Source organism: Trichosurus vulpecula, chromosome 9 (assembly GCF_011100635.1).
Source record: "Trichosurus vulpecula isolate mTriVul1 chromosome 9, mTriVul1.pri, whole genome shotgun sequence".
Classification (NCBI taxonomy): Eukaryota; Metazoa; Chordata; class Mammalia; order Diprotodontia; family Phalangeridae; genus Trichosurus; species Trichosurus vulpecula.
The window spans coordinates 110897183-110912045 of record NC_050581.1 but is presented as its reverse complement, the minus strand read 5'-3'; the positions used below and the strand labels follow the sequence as shown (position 1 = coordinate 110912045).

The window sequence follows — 14863 nt, the reverse complement described above, 5'->3', positions numbered from 1 at the left end:
ATCAAACCTGACCTAACAGGGTGCTGGTAGTAGGCTCACCCCTAACATTAGCTCAGCACACTAACATATACCTGTATCAGATAAGTTTGGTGGAAGTTAGTAAGTACACAGTATGGGCTTTGTATAGGATCAAGCAGAATAGCCTGGGGGACAGCCCAAGTCCAGTGAGTATCTTGGTGAAGAGGAAGGAGCAGAAAGAAGAGCTCAGGAGAAAGGTATCCTGGGCAAATTTGGCTGTAGACCAGCTCTACCTGGAGAGAACTCCGTCGAGAGGATGTACAAGGTATATGTTAGCATATATGTATCAGTCCTCTTAAAAGAGTCGAGACGAGAGTTGGTTAAGAAATCACCTGGTCTGTTTCTTTTTCCAGCCCTTGTTCTGAGGGGAGGGACTGAGGTCATTTTGGAGGCTGGAGGCACTGTAGGAAAGAGTAGGCCAAGTTGGTTTCCTGCAGAGCTTTTATTGGTGCCTTTTCTATTTAACATCAGTTATTTTCAATCCATCCCTCACGCCCAACCTTTCTTTGTGACAAAGAAAAATAACTACATCTGAAAGCAGGTGCCAACATTCCACACCTGGTGTCCTCTAATTCCACTGATGGGAGAGATTGTGTTCTCTGGGAACAAGATTGCTTTCAATGAGCTGTATTTTAGCGTTTTCTATTTCATTATTGCAAGGTCATAACAAGGATGAGTGTAATTCTGGCTTTACCCATGGACATGGGTGCAGGGCATGCTAAGGTTGCTCAGTGGATAGAGTACCGGGCCTGAAATCAGGAAGACCTGAGTTCAAATTCACTAGCTATGTGACCCTGGGCAAGTCATTTAACCCTGTTTGCCTCAGTTTCCTCATCTGTAAAATGAGCTTGAGAAGGAAATGGCAAAACCACTCCTGTATCTTTGCCAAGAGAACCCCAAATGGAATCACAAAGAGTCAGACATGACAGAAACGACTGAATAGCAGCAACAACAACGGGTGTGGGGTTGCATTTCCTTCCTGTGTTTGACACAGGGGAACCCCAAGGCTCCCCACCCTTCTCCACTGTTATACCCACAGCTTTCTTTCTACCCCACCCCCCAGCCTGCTGTTTCCCTTCGCCTCCTCCATTTGGGAAGGCCCCCAGAACCTGGGGTAAGGAAGGCCCCTGAACTCCAGGGAATGAGTTATTCCCTCTCATGCCCAATCTGTATGGACTTTCTTCCTAAGATCAGACCAGCAACATAAGCAAACTTTTCAAATCAATGTCAGGCAGCTGACCTTACAGAAATATTCTCACTAGCTGGGAGTATTAAGTGATCCATCTTTTGGTAAATATTTATTTAGGCAGAGAAGAGGAAAAAAAACCATAAAATAAATAATACTTTCTCGTTAATCTTATTCAGGGCTTGTAGGACTCCACTTGTAGTTTTGTCTTGGACATGCCTTGTACATGTATCACCAAAAAGATCAGGATGTTGGAGATACATGCCTTCTGCTTCTGTTGGAAATCTCTTAGCCTCCTCTTCCCGATCCTCTTCCTTCAGAGTCTTGCCCTGACACTAGAACTAGTGGAAGGTTGGGCTAATTGCTAAGATCCCCTCCCTTCACACTTTGGAGAAGAAGAGAAGCCTGAGGAGGTGAAGGAGAAGGAAGTATAGCAGTCAGGAGCAGCAGATCCAGGACTCTGACTCCAAAGTGGTGTGGATAAAATCCTACATGAAAGGTATTGGGACAATTCTACGCTGTTGGAACCTATTTGGATTACAGACCAAGCTGTGATTCATCACTTCCATTTTTTCTCTTTGAAGTAGCTAAATGGCACAGTGGACAGATAGAGCTCTGGGCTTGGAGTCAGGAAGACCCGTGTTCGAATTTGACCTCAGACACTTAGTAGCTGTATGACCTTGGGCCAATCACTTAACCTCTGTCTGTCTCAGTTACCTCAACTGTATAATTGGGAGACAGACAGACAGACAGACAGATATAGATACATAATAGCACCTATCTCACAGGGTTGTTTGTGTGGATTGAATGAAATAATATTTGTAAAGCACTTAGCGCAGAGGCATTAGTAGATGCTTAATAAATGCTTGTTCCCTTACTTCCTTCTCTCTTCCTCTGAAGAGGTTGGTTATCTACTTCTGGGTCTATCTCCCTCCTGGTTTATCTTTGATTTCCCTCCAAATACTTTGTGTATTTAAAAGTCTATTTAATTCTTAGGCAAATGTGACACATGTAACATGGTGGATTGTCAAGAATCTCCCAGGAGAGGAGATAGAAGGAAAACTTTAGTATTTTGCTAGAGTACGATTTCTGGCTGAGGGCTTGATGTTAACAGGGTTGAATAATCTTTACAACTTCCCAAGGCAGAGGAAATATTTTTACCAGGGTTTTTCTGGGTAAATGAATGAGTCACAGAGGCCGGGCAGTTAGCTGGTCAGCATCCAACAGCATTGGCCTGGTTGGAAAGGAAAATCACTCATCCAAGGAGGGAGGGAGGATATAGCTAGAGAGAAAGCCACACCCCAAGGAGAGAAGTAACCAAGCCCACAGAAACCACGTAGTAGAGGGAGCTAGCATGAGCTAGATACCAGCCTGGGGCTCATCACCTCAGCAGAGGGATCCTGTCCTTTTACATGCTTCATTGACTTCGCTCCTGGTGGTAGGTAGCAGCCAGACCTTCAAAGAGGGCCTTTGTTGTCTTTCAGTTTCCCGGTCTAGTTTTGAATTATGAGCAGATCAAGCGTGGCCCAAACTTCTGCTCTGATTAACCTTCAAGTAACCTCCCATTCTCGCCAGCTGGCCAGCTGGTGGTACTGACTCACGGAAACACATTTCAGGAAACATTCAAGAAGATGGAAATGAGAGACAGAGAGGAGAGAGAGAACATATATGTAGATATATATATGCATGTATATACATGTATGCTTATGTATGCATCTAGAGATACATAGATGTATGTTTACACATTGGCATGTCTATAGACATATATGCATACATGCATGTATATCTCCATAGACACATATGTATACAATGTACCTATATGCAATGTGTGTGCATGTATATGTATGTACATGTGTAATGCGCACATGCTACATGTGTGTGTGTCGAGAGGGAAGCAATTCTCACAAAAAGCAAGCCTCTCAGATCAGCCTAAAAACTTAGTTAACCATCCACTGAGTCAATTGTCATGGAACTTTCCTAGACATCAGTCTCCTATCAATTGATCGCCTTATCAATTAAAGGTGAACAGGCCTGGAGAAGACAATCCACTAAGGTTAGAAAGCTAGTACAAATACAAATTCTTCCTTGGACCAGCCTAGTTGGGAAAGATTTCTTATTCTTCTTATGGGAAAAAGAATCATTACTTAGAGTCATCTATGATCCCCCCAGTCCAGACCTTCCCCCACTGGATCGGAGAGAAAAATTCCTAGAATAGCTTCAAAGGAGGCCTAATGGTTAAGAGATCCCAGTCCTTTATTAAGGAGCAAGACCTCCAGTCTCCCCCTGCTTCTTCTAGTAGCATCCCATTCTTGGCAAGCTATGCCAACAATCTGCCCTGCCAACTAACTTCTGTAGCAGACAGCTTGCAGGAGTGTTCTTAGCAACCTGAGATACCATAACAACCAGTGGGGGAGGGGGCTTGACATTGGAGCCTGGAATGCTGGGAAGGAGACAGCTTGTCCACTAGAAAGGGAGCTAAGGGGCCCAGGACCTTGGGGCAGTAACTGAGGGACCCTTCCTTCAAGGGGTCTGTATTTCAGGCCTCCAGGGGTCTGCCTGCTAAGTAAACCTTTCTAATTGACCGGATGGACATTGTATAAGGACATCCTGTGACATCAGCTCCTGAACGACTTTCCCTCATTCATTCCCTCCTCCTCAACTGAATTTGTTCATACGAGGAGCCAGAATTCCTAATTACGATTCTATTGTCGTGGTCATTGTGTGCAGTCTTCTACTGTTGCTGCTTGCTTTGGGCTTACACAGTTCATATGTCTGCCCATTGTTCCTCTGAATTCCTCATATCCCTCCTCTCCTCCAGCACCCCAGTATGCAGTTACATTCTCACGCAATGCTTTGTTCAGCTATCCCCAAACAAGGGGTATCCCTCTTGGTATGGTGGAAAGAATGCTGGTTTGGGGATCAGAAGATTCCAGTTCACACCTTGCTTCTTTCACTTTTTGCCTGGATGAGCTTGGGTAAACCCCTTAACTTTCCTGAGCCTCGGTTTCTTCATCTGAAAATGAGGGGGTTGGGTCAGATGGCCTCTAGGGCCTCTTCTAGCTCTAGATCTAAAACAACATGGATACACTTGGGGGGAGGGGTGCTGCTGTTAAAAAAAAAGTACTGCTTTACATATTTTGGATCTTTTTTTCCCCCAATTCAATCAATCAATCATTCAATAAACATTTATTATGTTCTTGATATCTATCAGGCATTATGGTAAGGCACTGGAGATACACACACCTGAGAGAGAGAGAGAGAGCCAGAGACAGACACACAGAAAGACAGAGAGACAGAGATAGAGAGACAGAGAGAGAAAGAGTTCCTGCCCTCAAGGAGCTTATGTTCTAATAGGGGAGACAACATGCACATAAATAAGTACGTACAAGATACAGTGGATGAAGAGTAAGCTTAGAGGGAGCAGCACTAGCATCTGGGGGACCAGGAAAGGCCTCCTGCAAAAGATGGTATTTGAACTGAGTTTTGAAGGAAGCCAAGGATTCTAAGAGAGAAAAGAGAGCATGGCAATCATGGTACAGGAAAGATCATGTAGGAGGTATAACAAGGCCAGGACAGCTAGACCACAGAGAAGATGGAAAGGAATGGTGTGGAAGAAGGCTGGAAATGTAGAAAGGGTCCAGGCTGGGAAGGGTGGGTACTTCAGTCATTCAATGAATCCTCCCCCAAACAAGAAGAAAGTTGCTGACTGTAGACTTGACTACCAGACACAATGTAAAGCCCTAACCACCAGAGGTGATTATAAAAGGGAATGAATGAATGACCTTGTGGTTCCTGTGATCTGAGCATTTGGAATCCTGATTTTCCTCAGGCACCTCAGCATTCTCCTGACCTTAACTTCCCTAGTCCAGTGGAACTAAGTATATTCGTTCATTCAGCTATTATTTCTCAAGTGACCGCTGTCTGAGTCCGTCATCACACTGAAGTCATCTCCAGCTGTGTCTGCTCCTGGCTCATGTTCCCCGAGCCTGGCTCCATGATGCTTTTTTGTCTCTTTTACTTGGGCTTAATGACCAGCATTCTCTTCCATTCTCAACCCTTCACCAGGGAAACTGTATATTCAAATGTTCACCTTTCTATTTCTAGCTCCCAGCCCAGACCTTTGCACACAGGTGGCGCTTGATAAATGTTTGTTGGATTGGATAGAATAGAATCTGGGTGAAAGGTCGGAAGCTCAATTAAATCATCAGCTGTGCCCAAATATTCAGGTGTTTGTCATCAGGAAGAAAAAAAACACCTAACAACTGAAGGGCTGATTGATTAGAATTCGCCTCTTTCCGTTGGATGCTTACAATAATATAGTCCCTGTTTTAAACTTAATTTTCTTTTGTTCTATTATTTGGTATTTGATATGTTTACTTTTGGGGAAAAAATGAACTAATTAATTATTTTGGGAATTGTGATGTGTAAAAAGTTCAAGAGACATAGTTTCTGGGTAATCTTCCTAGCATATAATTAATAAAATTGGTCGGTGACACTCTCAAATGCCAAAGACCCTTCATGGAACTCGCTCAATGCTTATATGCCCTTGGAAGAGGCATAACCCTAACCCTAACCCCCCTCCAAAAAAAATTTAGGGTTAGGGTTCCTGAGGGTGACAATTCTGATTGGTGAACAATTAATTAAAAATGAATACTCTAATGAGAGGTGGACCTATTCTAATGAGGGGCTGGGGAACTTCGATTATGTCATTTACTTCCAAATCGCCCTCAGCTTTGGGCAATTTAGACAAAGGATTTACCTCTGTGCCCAAACCTGCCTGAGTAGAACACTATGGGGTAGAATTCACCTTAGATTAAATTCTTTGTAAGGTTTTCTAGTTGAGTGGGAGCAAGATAAGATACTCTAGGTGGGGTAAATTTTAGGGAAATGTCAGGGATCTCCCCAATAATTTGTTATTTAATAATCATTTCTCTCAGAATGTTTATTTTGCTCCTGATATAACAAAGCATCAGTGTGAGCATGGGCAAGATGCGACCAGCTTGAGCACCTACTTCATGGACCTTTGAGGGGCATTTGCTCCACTTTTATGCCGAAGCCTGACCTTGGGTGGCAGCAAAGCAGGAGAAAGGCAAGTCTAGGAATGGATTCCTGAAATGTGGGCCTAAGTCCAGACTCTGCCACTTACTGGTATATAACTTTGGGAATGCCTTTTTCAATTTCCTTATCCCTAAAACAGAGATAATAGCATTTGCCTTAAAGGCTTGTAGTAAGGATAGAACAACCACGGTGACCACCACCAATATCTCTATGGCACTTTGGAGTTTACAAAGCACTCTAAGTACATTGTCCCGTTTGTTCCTCACGTGAGCCTTGTTGGCTGGGTACGAGATATCCCTATCTTGTAGACCAGGAAACTGAGACTCAGAGGGCTGAAATGAGTCATCCATGGTCACATAGCTAATAAGCACCAGATCAGAGATTGGGACTCAGACCCCTCCTGACTACAAGCCCAGCACTCCTCACAAGACAGAAACCCTTGGTAAATGTGAACGACTATCATCCTTAATTCAGTCTAGTGAATCTTTAGTAAGTGCTTATTATGTGCAAGACATTATGCTGAATACTGGGGATACAGAGACTAAACCATGACACGTTCCCTGTCCTCAAGTTGTGCACGTTCTACTGGGGAAGGTAAGTGGAATACAACATGCATGCAGATAGGTATAATAGGGAGTACAGAAATGTAAAGGACATGGCTAGAAAAAGTGTTTTAGGAATATTTGGGAGGTGGAGGAATAGTCTTGTCAGTAATATATCCTTACTACTACCCATATCTGTGATGTATCCTTAATAATGATGGATGGGGCGGTAAAGGCTTGGGTTCAAGTCTTGCCCCTTTTCATATATTAGCTGACCAAGGACAAGTCATTTAATTAATCAGTGGTCTCCAAAGCTCTAGGAGGGCAGCTAGGTGGCACAATGGATAGAACATTGAGCTTAGAATCAGGAAAACTCATTTTCCTGAGTTCAAATCTATCCTCAGACACTTACCAGCTATATGACCCTGGGAACGTCACTTAACCCTGTCTGCCTGAGTTCTTCATCTGTAAAATGAGCTAGAGGAGGAAATGGCAAACCGCTGTAGTATCTCCAGCCTAGAAAACCCCAAAATGGGGCCATGAAAAGTCAGAAATGACTGAAAAGACTTAACAACCAAAAAGCTCTAGGGGATAGATAAGTTCCCAACCTAAATCAGCAGAGAGATTTTCTATGTTAATGAAATGATAGATCTCCTCTGATTCCCCCCTTCCCCAAAAATGTCCTTAATAACAATTAGCATAATAAATATGTTTGGGAAGGGGAGCAAAAATCATCCTCCTTTTTTCATCACCTATATCTACTGTAAATGTCACGGTATGGGAGAATGTCCCATCTTTTGAAGAGTCTGGTGTAGAATTAGGACTCATTATCACCTGTGGCATTTCCCCACTTTCCCACGCCCCCTGCTGGTAGAAGCTAGCCCTGCATGCAGCTTTCACTTTCACCTCACCAAAGCCTTGGTGGTTGGTTCGGTGTAGGAGGCAGTCTGGCTTCCTGGGAGCCGCTGAAAGCTCAGCTGTCAGACCTGGCTACAGTGACTCTGAGTTCCACAGCCTCATGGAAGATGTTCCGCAGAAAATGTAAGTACCTGGCATTTCAGGAAAATCTTTCTTCTGTCGAGTCAGCCGCTGACAAGTTCAAAGACCTTTCCCCCAAGCCTCCGAGGCTGCTAATCAGGGAGACAATGGAAATGATAGACGTTTTACAGAGAAAGGTCAAAGGCTTTTTTTTTCCTCCTCCAAAGTTCAATTGAAGGTATTTTCCCACCACACGTTTTGTTTTTTTTGTTTTTTGTTTTTTTGGTGTTTGGTTGGGGGAAACTGTCCTTCTCATCCTTTGGTGTTGTTATTTTCTGCCCAGATCTATTTTCTTAACATTTGTAGGGATTTCACTAAACAAAACTCCCATTGTGCTGGGGCAGTGAAAGAATCCTATGATTTGTTCTTCAAGTTAACCAGCTGTGGCAAGAGAGACTTCTCTTTCTTGATCTTAATCTTGCTCAGGCTTTAAGGTGGTCCAATAATTCTGATCTTCAGGCTTGAGTGAGCAAGGTCAAGTCCACCCTTTTCCATACAGTCCATGATTTTATAGACCAAGACCAAAAGTTCACACCTGAGTTTATGATTAAACTTGCCAGCTTGACTAAGGAGACCTAACCCTTTCAGTCAGCACCCAAAGAGAAGTCCCTCTACCTTCCTCTCTGTGCTTCTGCGTCTGGGCTTTGAACTCTGAAGGCAATCCCCAAAAAAGGAATTCCTGAAACAGTTTGAGGAATGGGAGGGCTGGCAGCCATGGCTGCCCTTCAGTAGTGCAGGAGGCATTTGGGTGTACAAGTGCTGATATGTTTAAAATCATTACATTTCATGTACTTCCTCTAGTCAGCAGATCTTAGGATCATAGATAGAAAACTAGGAGGAACCTCAGAGGCCATCTACTCAACCCCCTCATTTTAGATGTGAGGAAATTGAGTACCAGAAGGTTTAGTGACTTGCCCAAGGTCACACAATTCCTAAGCATCAGAGGTGGAATCTGAATCCACGTCCTCTGATGTTAGGGGCTCTTTCTCTTGGACCACATCCATGAGCTTTCCTCTCAGGGTATTTGGGCAAGCAAAAACAGCTTGCAATGTGATTCTGCAGCTAGATGCCCTTTCCTGAAGATATGGGTGGGAGAAATCCTCTCCTCAATTCTCTTGGGGCACTTTTCTCTGGAAGTCCAAGAGAGAGGAAACACTGAAAGGAGAGAGGAAAAAAGGGAAACCGAGACCCAGGGACATTAAGGGAGGGGCAGCATGGTACAATGCAAAGAGCACTGTATTTGGAGTCAGAAGAGCAGAGTTCAAATCTTGCCTCTGATGTACACTACTAGTACGATTTTAGGCAAATCACTTAAACTTCCTTCCTTCCTTTGGCCAATAGGTCAGTACTTCCTGATAGGAGAAAAAGGCTTACTGAACCCTGTTTTAGAAATGGTTATTAGTTCTTTTATGCACAAAAATAAGGCTATAAATATATGCTGGCTCATTTATTTCTTGGGGATTTAGTATATTGACTAGTGTTTTTATATCAAGAAATCAACAAGCATCTATTAAACACCCACTATTTGCCAGACATCGAGCAACAAGTACCAGGAATTAAATAATTCCCATTTGTAAGGAACCCACATTCTAACTGGGGAAAGAGCAAGTACATATGGAAACATACACAAAGTTCTTTTATCCACAAAAATAAGGCTGCAAACAGAGGCAGACTGATTTATTTCTCAAGGGTTTAGTGTAATGACTGGTGTTTTTATTATCAAGCAATCAACGAGCATTTATTAAGCACCACTATGTGCCAAGCACTGAGCTAGCTATTGGGGATACAAGTACAGAGAATTAAATAATCCCCATTTGCAAGGAGCCCACATTCTAATGGGAGAGATAGCAAGTACATACAGAAACATATACAGCATAAATATAAAGTGAAAAATTACAAATAAATACAAATTGGTTAACTCCAAAGGGAGGTTACTAGCAACTGGGGTGGGGATCAAAGGTCAGTATTTTAAAGTCTACAAAGTGCTATTAGCCTTATAAATAATTCTGTGAGGTAGGTACTAGAGATATTATCACCCTCATTTTGCAGATGGGAAAACTGAGATCCAGAGAAAGTGAATTACTTGGTTCCCCTCCCCCCACCGCCACCCCAGGATATAGCATCTTGTACTCTACCCCCTACACCATACTACCTCAACATAAAAAAAAAATCAGAATCTCTGTAGCTGAAAATTCTGTCCTCCAGAGTCATTCCTACCTCAAACTTAGATAAAATCTAACCTCTTTGCCAAAATATACCTGAATAGCTCAAAAGGTTCAGAAGAATCAACTCTAATGCATATTCATTCTTTTAGGAGAGGAGGCACTCTGGTTAGCCTTAATTCCTATAAACCCGAATCTTTCCTTCTCTCCCATTCAACCCCTTTCCTTCTTGGAGTAGTGTTAGATTTAATTCTCTGCCCCAAAGTGAAAAGTTATAAATGGAAGGCCTATCAGTAACTGGCTCTAGAAAGGCCTTCCTTAAGTCATTCAGGGGCAAACCCATGATAATCCCACATCCTAATCTGACCCTGGGGCTGCCATCTCTGGGCTTTGATTAGTATCCAAACTGACCTCTCCTAGGATGGAATGAAAATGGGGAAATTTTGTGTCTCTACTTCTCCCCCCCCATTTTTCAGAAGAGGGAGACTAAGGCCCAGAGAAGCAAAGTGACTCACCCAAGATCACTCATGTAATTAGTAATTAAGGCAGTACTAAAATTTAGGGTGAGGGTTTATCAGTCTGGAGACCCCGAGGCATTCTTGCTTTTCTTACATAGTGATCAATGAAGATTCTCCCAGTCTCTTATACAAATATGGAAGGCAGGCCAATGGGTGATCTTCCATTGGATGCACCAAGAGGGTGTGAGTGGAGCACTGTAGTCCACTGAGCACTAGCCTGGACTCACCTTCTGTCTATACTTCAAGTTGTTGTTGACCAGTTGTGTGTGACTCTTTGTGACCCGATTTGGGGTTCTCTTGGCAGAGAGCCTGGAGTGGTTCACCGTTTCCTTCTCCAGCTCACTTTACAGAGGAGGAAACAAAGGCAAACAGAGTTAAGTGACTAGTCCAGGGTCACATGGCTAGTAAGTGTTTGAGGCCAAATTTGAACTCAGGAAGATGAGCCTTCCTGAGTCCAGGCCTGGCACTCTGTCTGCTGCTCCACAAGCTGCTTGAAGTGCTTGAAGGCACTTCAAGGACACTAGTTAAAAAGACAACAAAATGACAACCAGAGATTGTGAAAAGAGGGCTGAATTTGGCAATGGGACACGTTAGGAGACCTAGGTTCCAGTCCTCCCTCAATTGCTAACTACATACAAGTGTGACTTATCCCTTTCTGCTTCTTAGCAAGCCACTTTCTCTTGGTGCCTTATTTTCAGCCATTGTTAAATGGGGATAACAATCCTTGATTTGGCTCATTCTTAGGGTAATTATGAGGATCCAATGAAAAAATAAGTATGAAAAGGCTATAGGAACATAAAGAGATTATTAATGTTTCTCTCCTGGCCTTTGTCTAAGGCTAACATAATGAAAAGATTGATGTACATAGAATCAGCAGACCTGGGTTAAAATTTTGGCTCTTCCACTTACAATCCATATGACCTTGACCTCTCTGGGCCTCAGTTTCCAAAATGTAAAACAAAGACATCAGACTAGAACAGAGGCGTCAGACATGAAGCCCGTGGGTCACAGGTAGCCCACAAACACTCCTAAATACAGTCGCGAATCAGATTAAAATGGAATTGGGAAATATTTAACAAAATAAATAAAAATACAATAAAACATAGATAATATTAATATGTAGTTTTCTAAGCCAACACATGACCACATCCTTGTATACAGTTTAGTGGCCCTTGTTTCTATTTGAGTTTGACACCACTGGTCCAGATGACCTCAAAAGGTCAGTCTCCTTCTAAACCTAGGACCACCTGGTGGGCCACCTTGTTAAACACCTCCATGGTGGGGCCATCTAGTGCCACAGGGAACTTGTCCTAACATGGAGAGCTTCATGGCTTCTACTGAAGAAAGAGAAGGTTTATTTTTAAAAATTGCTTTAATTGCTTCCTTCAGTTTAGAAAATATGGACTCTAGACCCCAGCCTTCCTTAGTATTGACAATCCAACTCTCTTGCCTGCCTCTCATCTCTGACCTGTATAAAAAAATCAATGAGAACAAGCTTCTAATCCAGCCATTAACATCAATTGGTCATGTAAGCACAAATTAAATGTGCCTATCTTGTATTTTAGAACTCAAAATGAAGGCACAGAAGTTGTTGTCAATTACTGGAATTAAAAGCGAATTTTGTTTTTAGAAAACAGAGGGAATTGCTTTTAACAGCTAGTGAGTCACAGGATGTCAGAGTCGGAAAGGACCTCAGAGATGACCTTGTCCAACCCTTCATTTTTCTTTTTCTTCTTTTTTTTCAGCGCTTCATTTTTCATTTTCTGAGGTCCAGAAGGGGAGAGACTTGCTGAAAGTCAGCAAGCAAATGAATGCCAATTGGGAATAGTCCCCAGCTCTCTTGATTCCACGTTGATTCCCTTTCCCCTTATATATACTGAACTGATTTCCATTTTCCTAGATGTGGGAAGAAGGTAACACGTGGGAGGAACATAAGCAGGGGCATACTAGAATCAGCTCAAAAGGTTCTTGGATTGTTAAGTTTTCTATATGAGCATATACAGCCCAGAAATTGGCAAGTGCTACAAAACAGTGTTTGATTTATTGTTTTGTTGATTGACTAGACTTAAATAAGTCAAAGTGAAAATGTTATTAATGCAGATTAAACATAAAAAGAGTTTGTGCATTTTTAGAGAGCCAGTCGTTAAATATTAACAAGTGCACCCCTTGAATATAAGCAAGATGATATTTTTAAGTGCTAAATTTCTTGTGAAAATGAATGTTGAAAACTAAAAATTAATTGATTAATTTTTTAAAAGAAAAAAAAATAAAGTGCTAGACTTGGTACCAGTGGAGTAGGTTTCAAATCCTGTTTATACTGTATGACCTTGGAAAAGTAATTTATCATCTCTGGGCCTCAGTTTCCTGCCCTATAAAATGAGTTGGTTGGACTATATCAGGGGTTCTTAACCTTTTTTGTGGCATGGACCCCTTAGGCAGTCTGATGTAGCTTTTGAACTCAGAATAATGTTTTTAAATGCATAAAACTTAAAAAAAAATAAAAAGGGAAGGCATCTAGGTGGTATAGTGGATACAGTGGGGGACCTGGATTCAGGAAAACATCTTCCTGAGTTCAAATCTGGCCTCAGCTATGTGACCCTGGGCAAGTCACTTCACCCTGTTTGCCTCAGTTTCCTCAACTGTTAAATGAGCTAGAAAAGGAAATGGCAAACCATTCTAATATCTCTGCCAAGAAAACCCCAAATGGGGTCAAGCAATCAAATGCAACTGAACAACAAAATTTTTTTTGAAACATGGGATTTTTTTAAAGGAAATCAAAAGTTAATGATAATAAAGATGTCATTTTTTCTCCATCCAAGTTCATGGTTACCCTGAAATCTATCCATAGACTCCTTAGGGGCATGCGGACCCCAGTTTAAGAGCCTTTGGACTGAATGATCTCAATATAGTCTTTCTCAGCTCCACATTTCTGCTCCTTTGATTACTCCAGGCACATTCAAAGGCTCAGCCTAGATTTACAATTCAAGTCATAACTCAGTTTTCGAGATTTCCACATTTGATGAGAGAGTTCAATAGGGTCAGCTTCCCATTATCCTCGGTACGGTCCCAGACAATCAGTGAATTTTTTTTATGTCTGGGCTATCTTTGGATTTCTTAGTCAGTGGGAGATTTGCCGGCGAATGACCTGACCTTATTTGCTATTAAGGCAGGAAATGAGAGGGAGCTCCTCAGGAGGTGGAATGAGTCCTTTGTGAGCTACCAGAGTGAGTACCTGCCCTTTGGCTGGCCTCACTGAGCATGCCCAGGGACACACAGGCTTGGTACCTGGTCCTTCTAAGGCTGAGTCACCCCTTCTTGTTATTCTGCTCCATGACACGGGATGCTAAAGTATATACCACCCTGGCATCTGTTACAATGTGGCCTAGGATTGCAATACCAGGATCCCAGATCTAGAGCTGGAAGAAGCCTTAGAGGTCATCTAGTCAAACCCCCTCATTTTGCAGATGAGGAAACAGGCTGAGAAATGTTTGAAAGGTCACAGAGAAGGGAGACCTTGAATCCACACCTGATTTCTGAGCCATTGTTCTTTCTGCCACAGGACCTTGGCAGGACCTCCTCTTCTCTTGGCTTCGCTTTCCTCCTTTGTACAATAAGAGGGCTGGTCTAGATGGTCACCAAGGCTTCCCTAACACCTCCAAGAGCCAATATTTTTTGTTATGACTCCGGACCCCACCCCTGCCCCTGCCCCACACACCGGCATGTGGGTGGAAACTAAACAATGTCACTCCGGCTGTCTGACCTAATGTGGGGTAATTTGGTGAGAATGCTGGCACCTTAGGGCAGCTAAGTGGTGCACTGAGTAGAGCACCGGCCCTTGAGTCAGGAGGACCTGAATTCAAATCTGGCCTCAGACACTTGACATACTTATTAGCTGTGTGACCTTGGGCAAGTCACTTAACCCCAATTACCTTGCCTTCCCCCCTCCAGAAGAAAAAAAAAGAATTCTGGCACCTTCATCTACTCAGCTCTGAACGTGTGTGGCAAAGTAAGATGAGGAAGCTTGTTTCCTGGACTCTTTTCTGAAGGAGCCATTTAATACACCAATAATGCCTTCAGCTTTTTTTATAAGCTTCTTGGTGTGCCTGTTGGTCCATGCTCTGCTTCTAGCAAATATAGCGGAAAGAACACTGAATTTGGAGCCAGAGGACCTAGGCCTACATTCCAGCTTTGCTACTTCTACTTTTACGACCTTGGACAAATCACTTCCTCTCGGTAGGCCTTGGTTTCCTCATCTGTAAAAGGAAGAGGGTGGATTAGAAGATCTCTAAAGTCCCTTCTAACTTTAAATCTTATGATCCTATTTTTTTTTCCAGTTCCACA

At 42.7% G+C, this 14863-nt stretch overlaps 1 protein-coding gene across 4 annotated transcripts in view; it reads left to right on the top strand.

Moving 5' to 3' along the window:
• The first annotated feature begins 7737 nt into the window (after positions 1–7737).
• The window catches only part of CARD19 (caspase recruitment domain family member 19), a 47969-nt gene continuing 40843 nt past the window's right edge, over positions 7738–14863 (top strand). For all 4 annotated transcript variants that reach the window (XM_036738938.1, XM_036738935.1, XM_036738936.1 and 1 more), the window contains exon 1: positions 7738–7845. In XM_036738938.1, the coding sequence (XP_036594833.1) occupies positions 7830–7845 (16 nt within the window). In that variant the 5' untranslated portion in view covers positions 7738–7829. The remainder of the gene's footprint in view (positions 7846–14863) is intronic.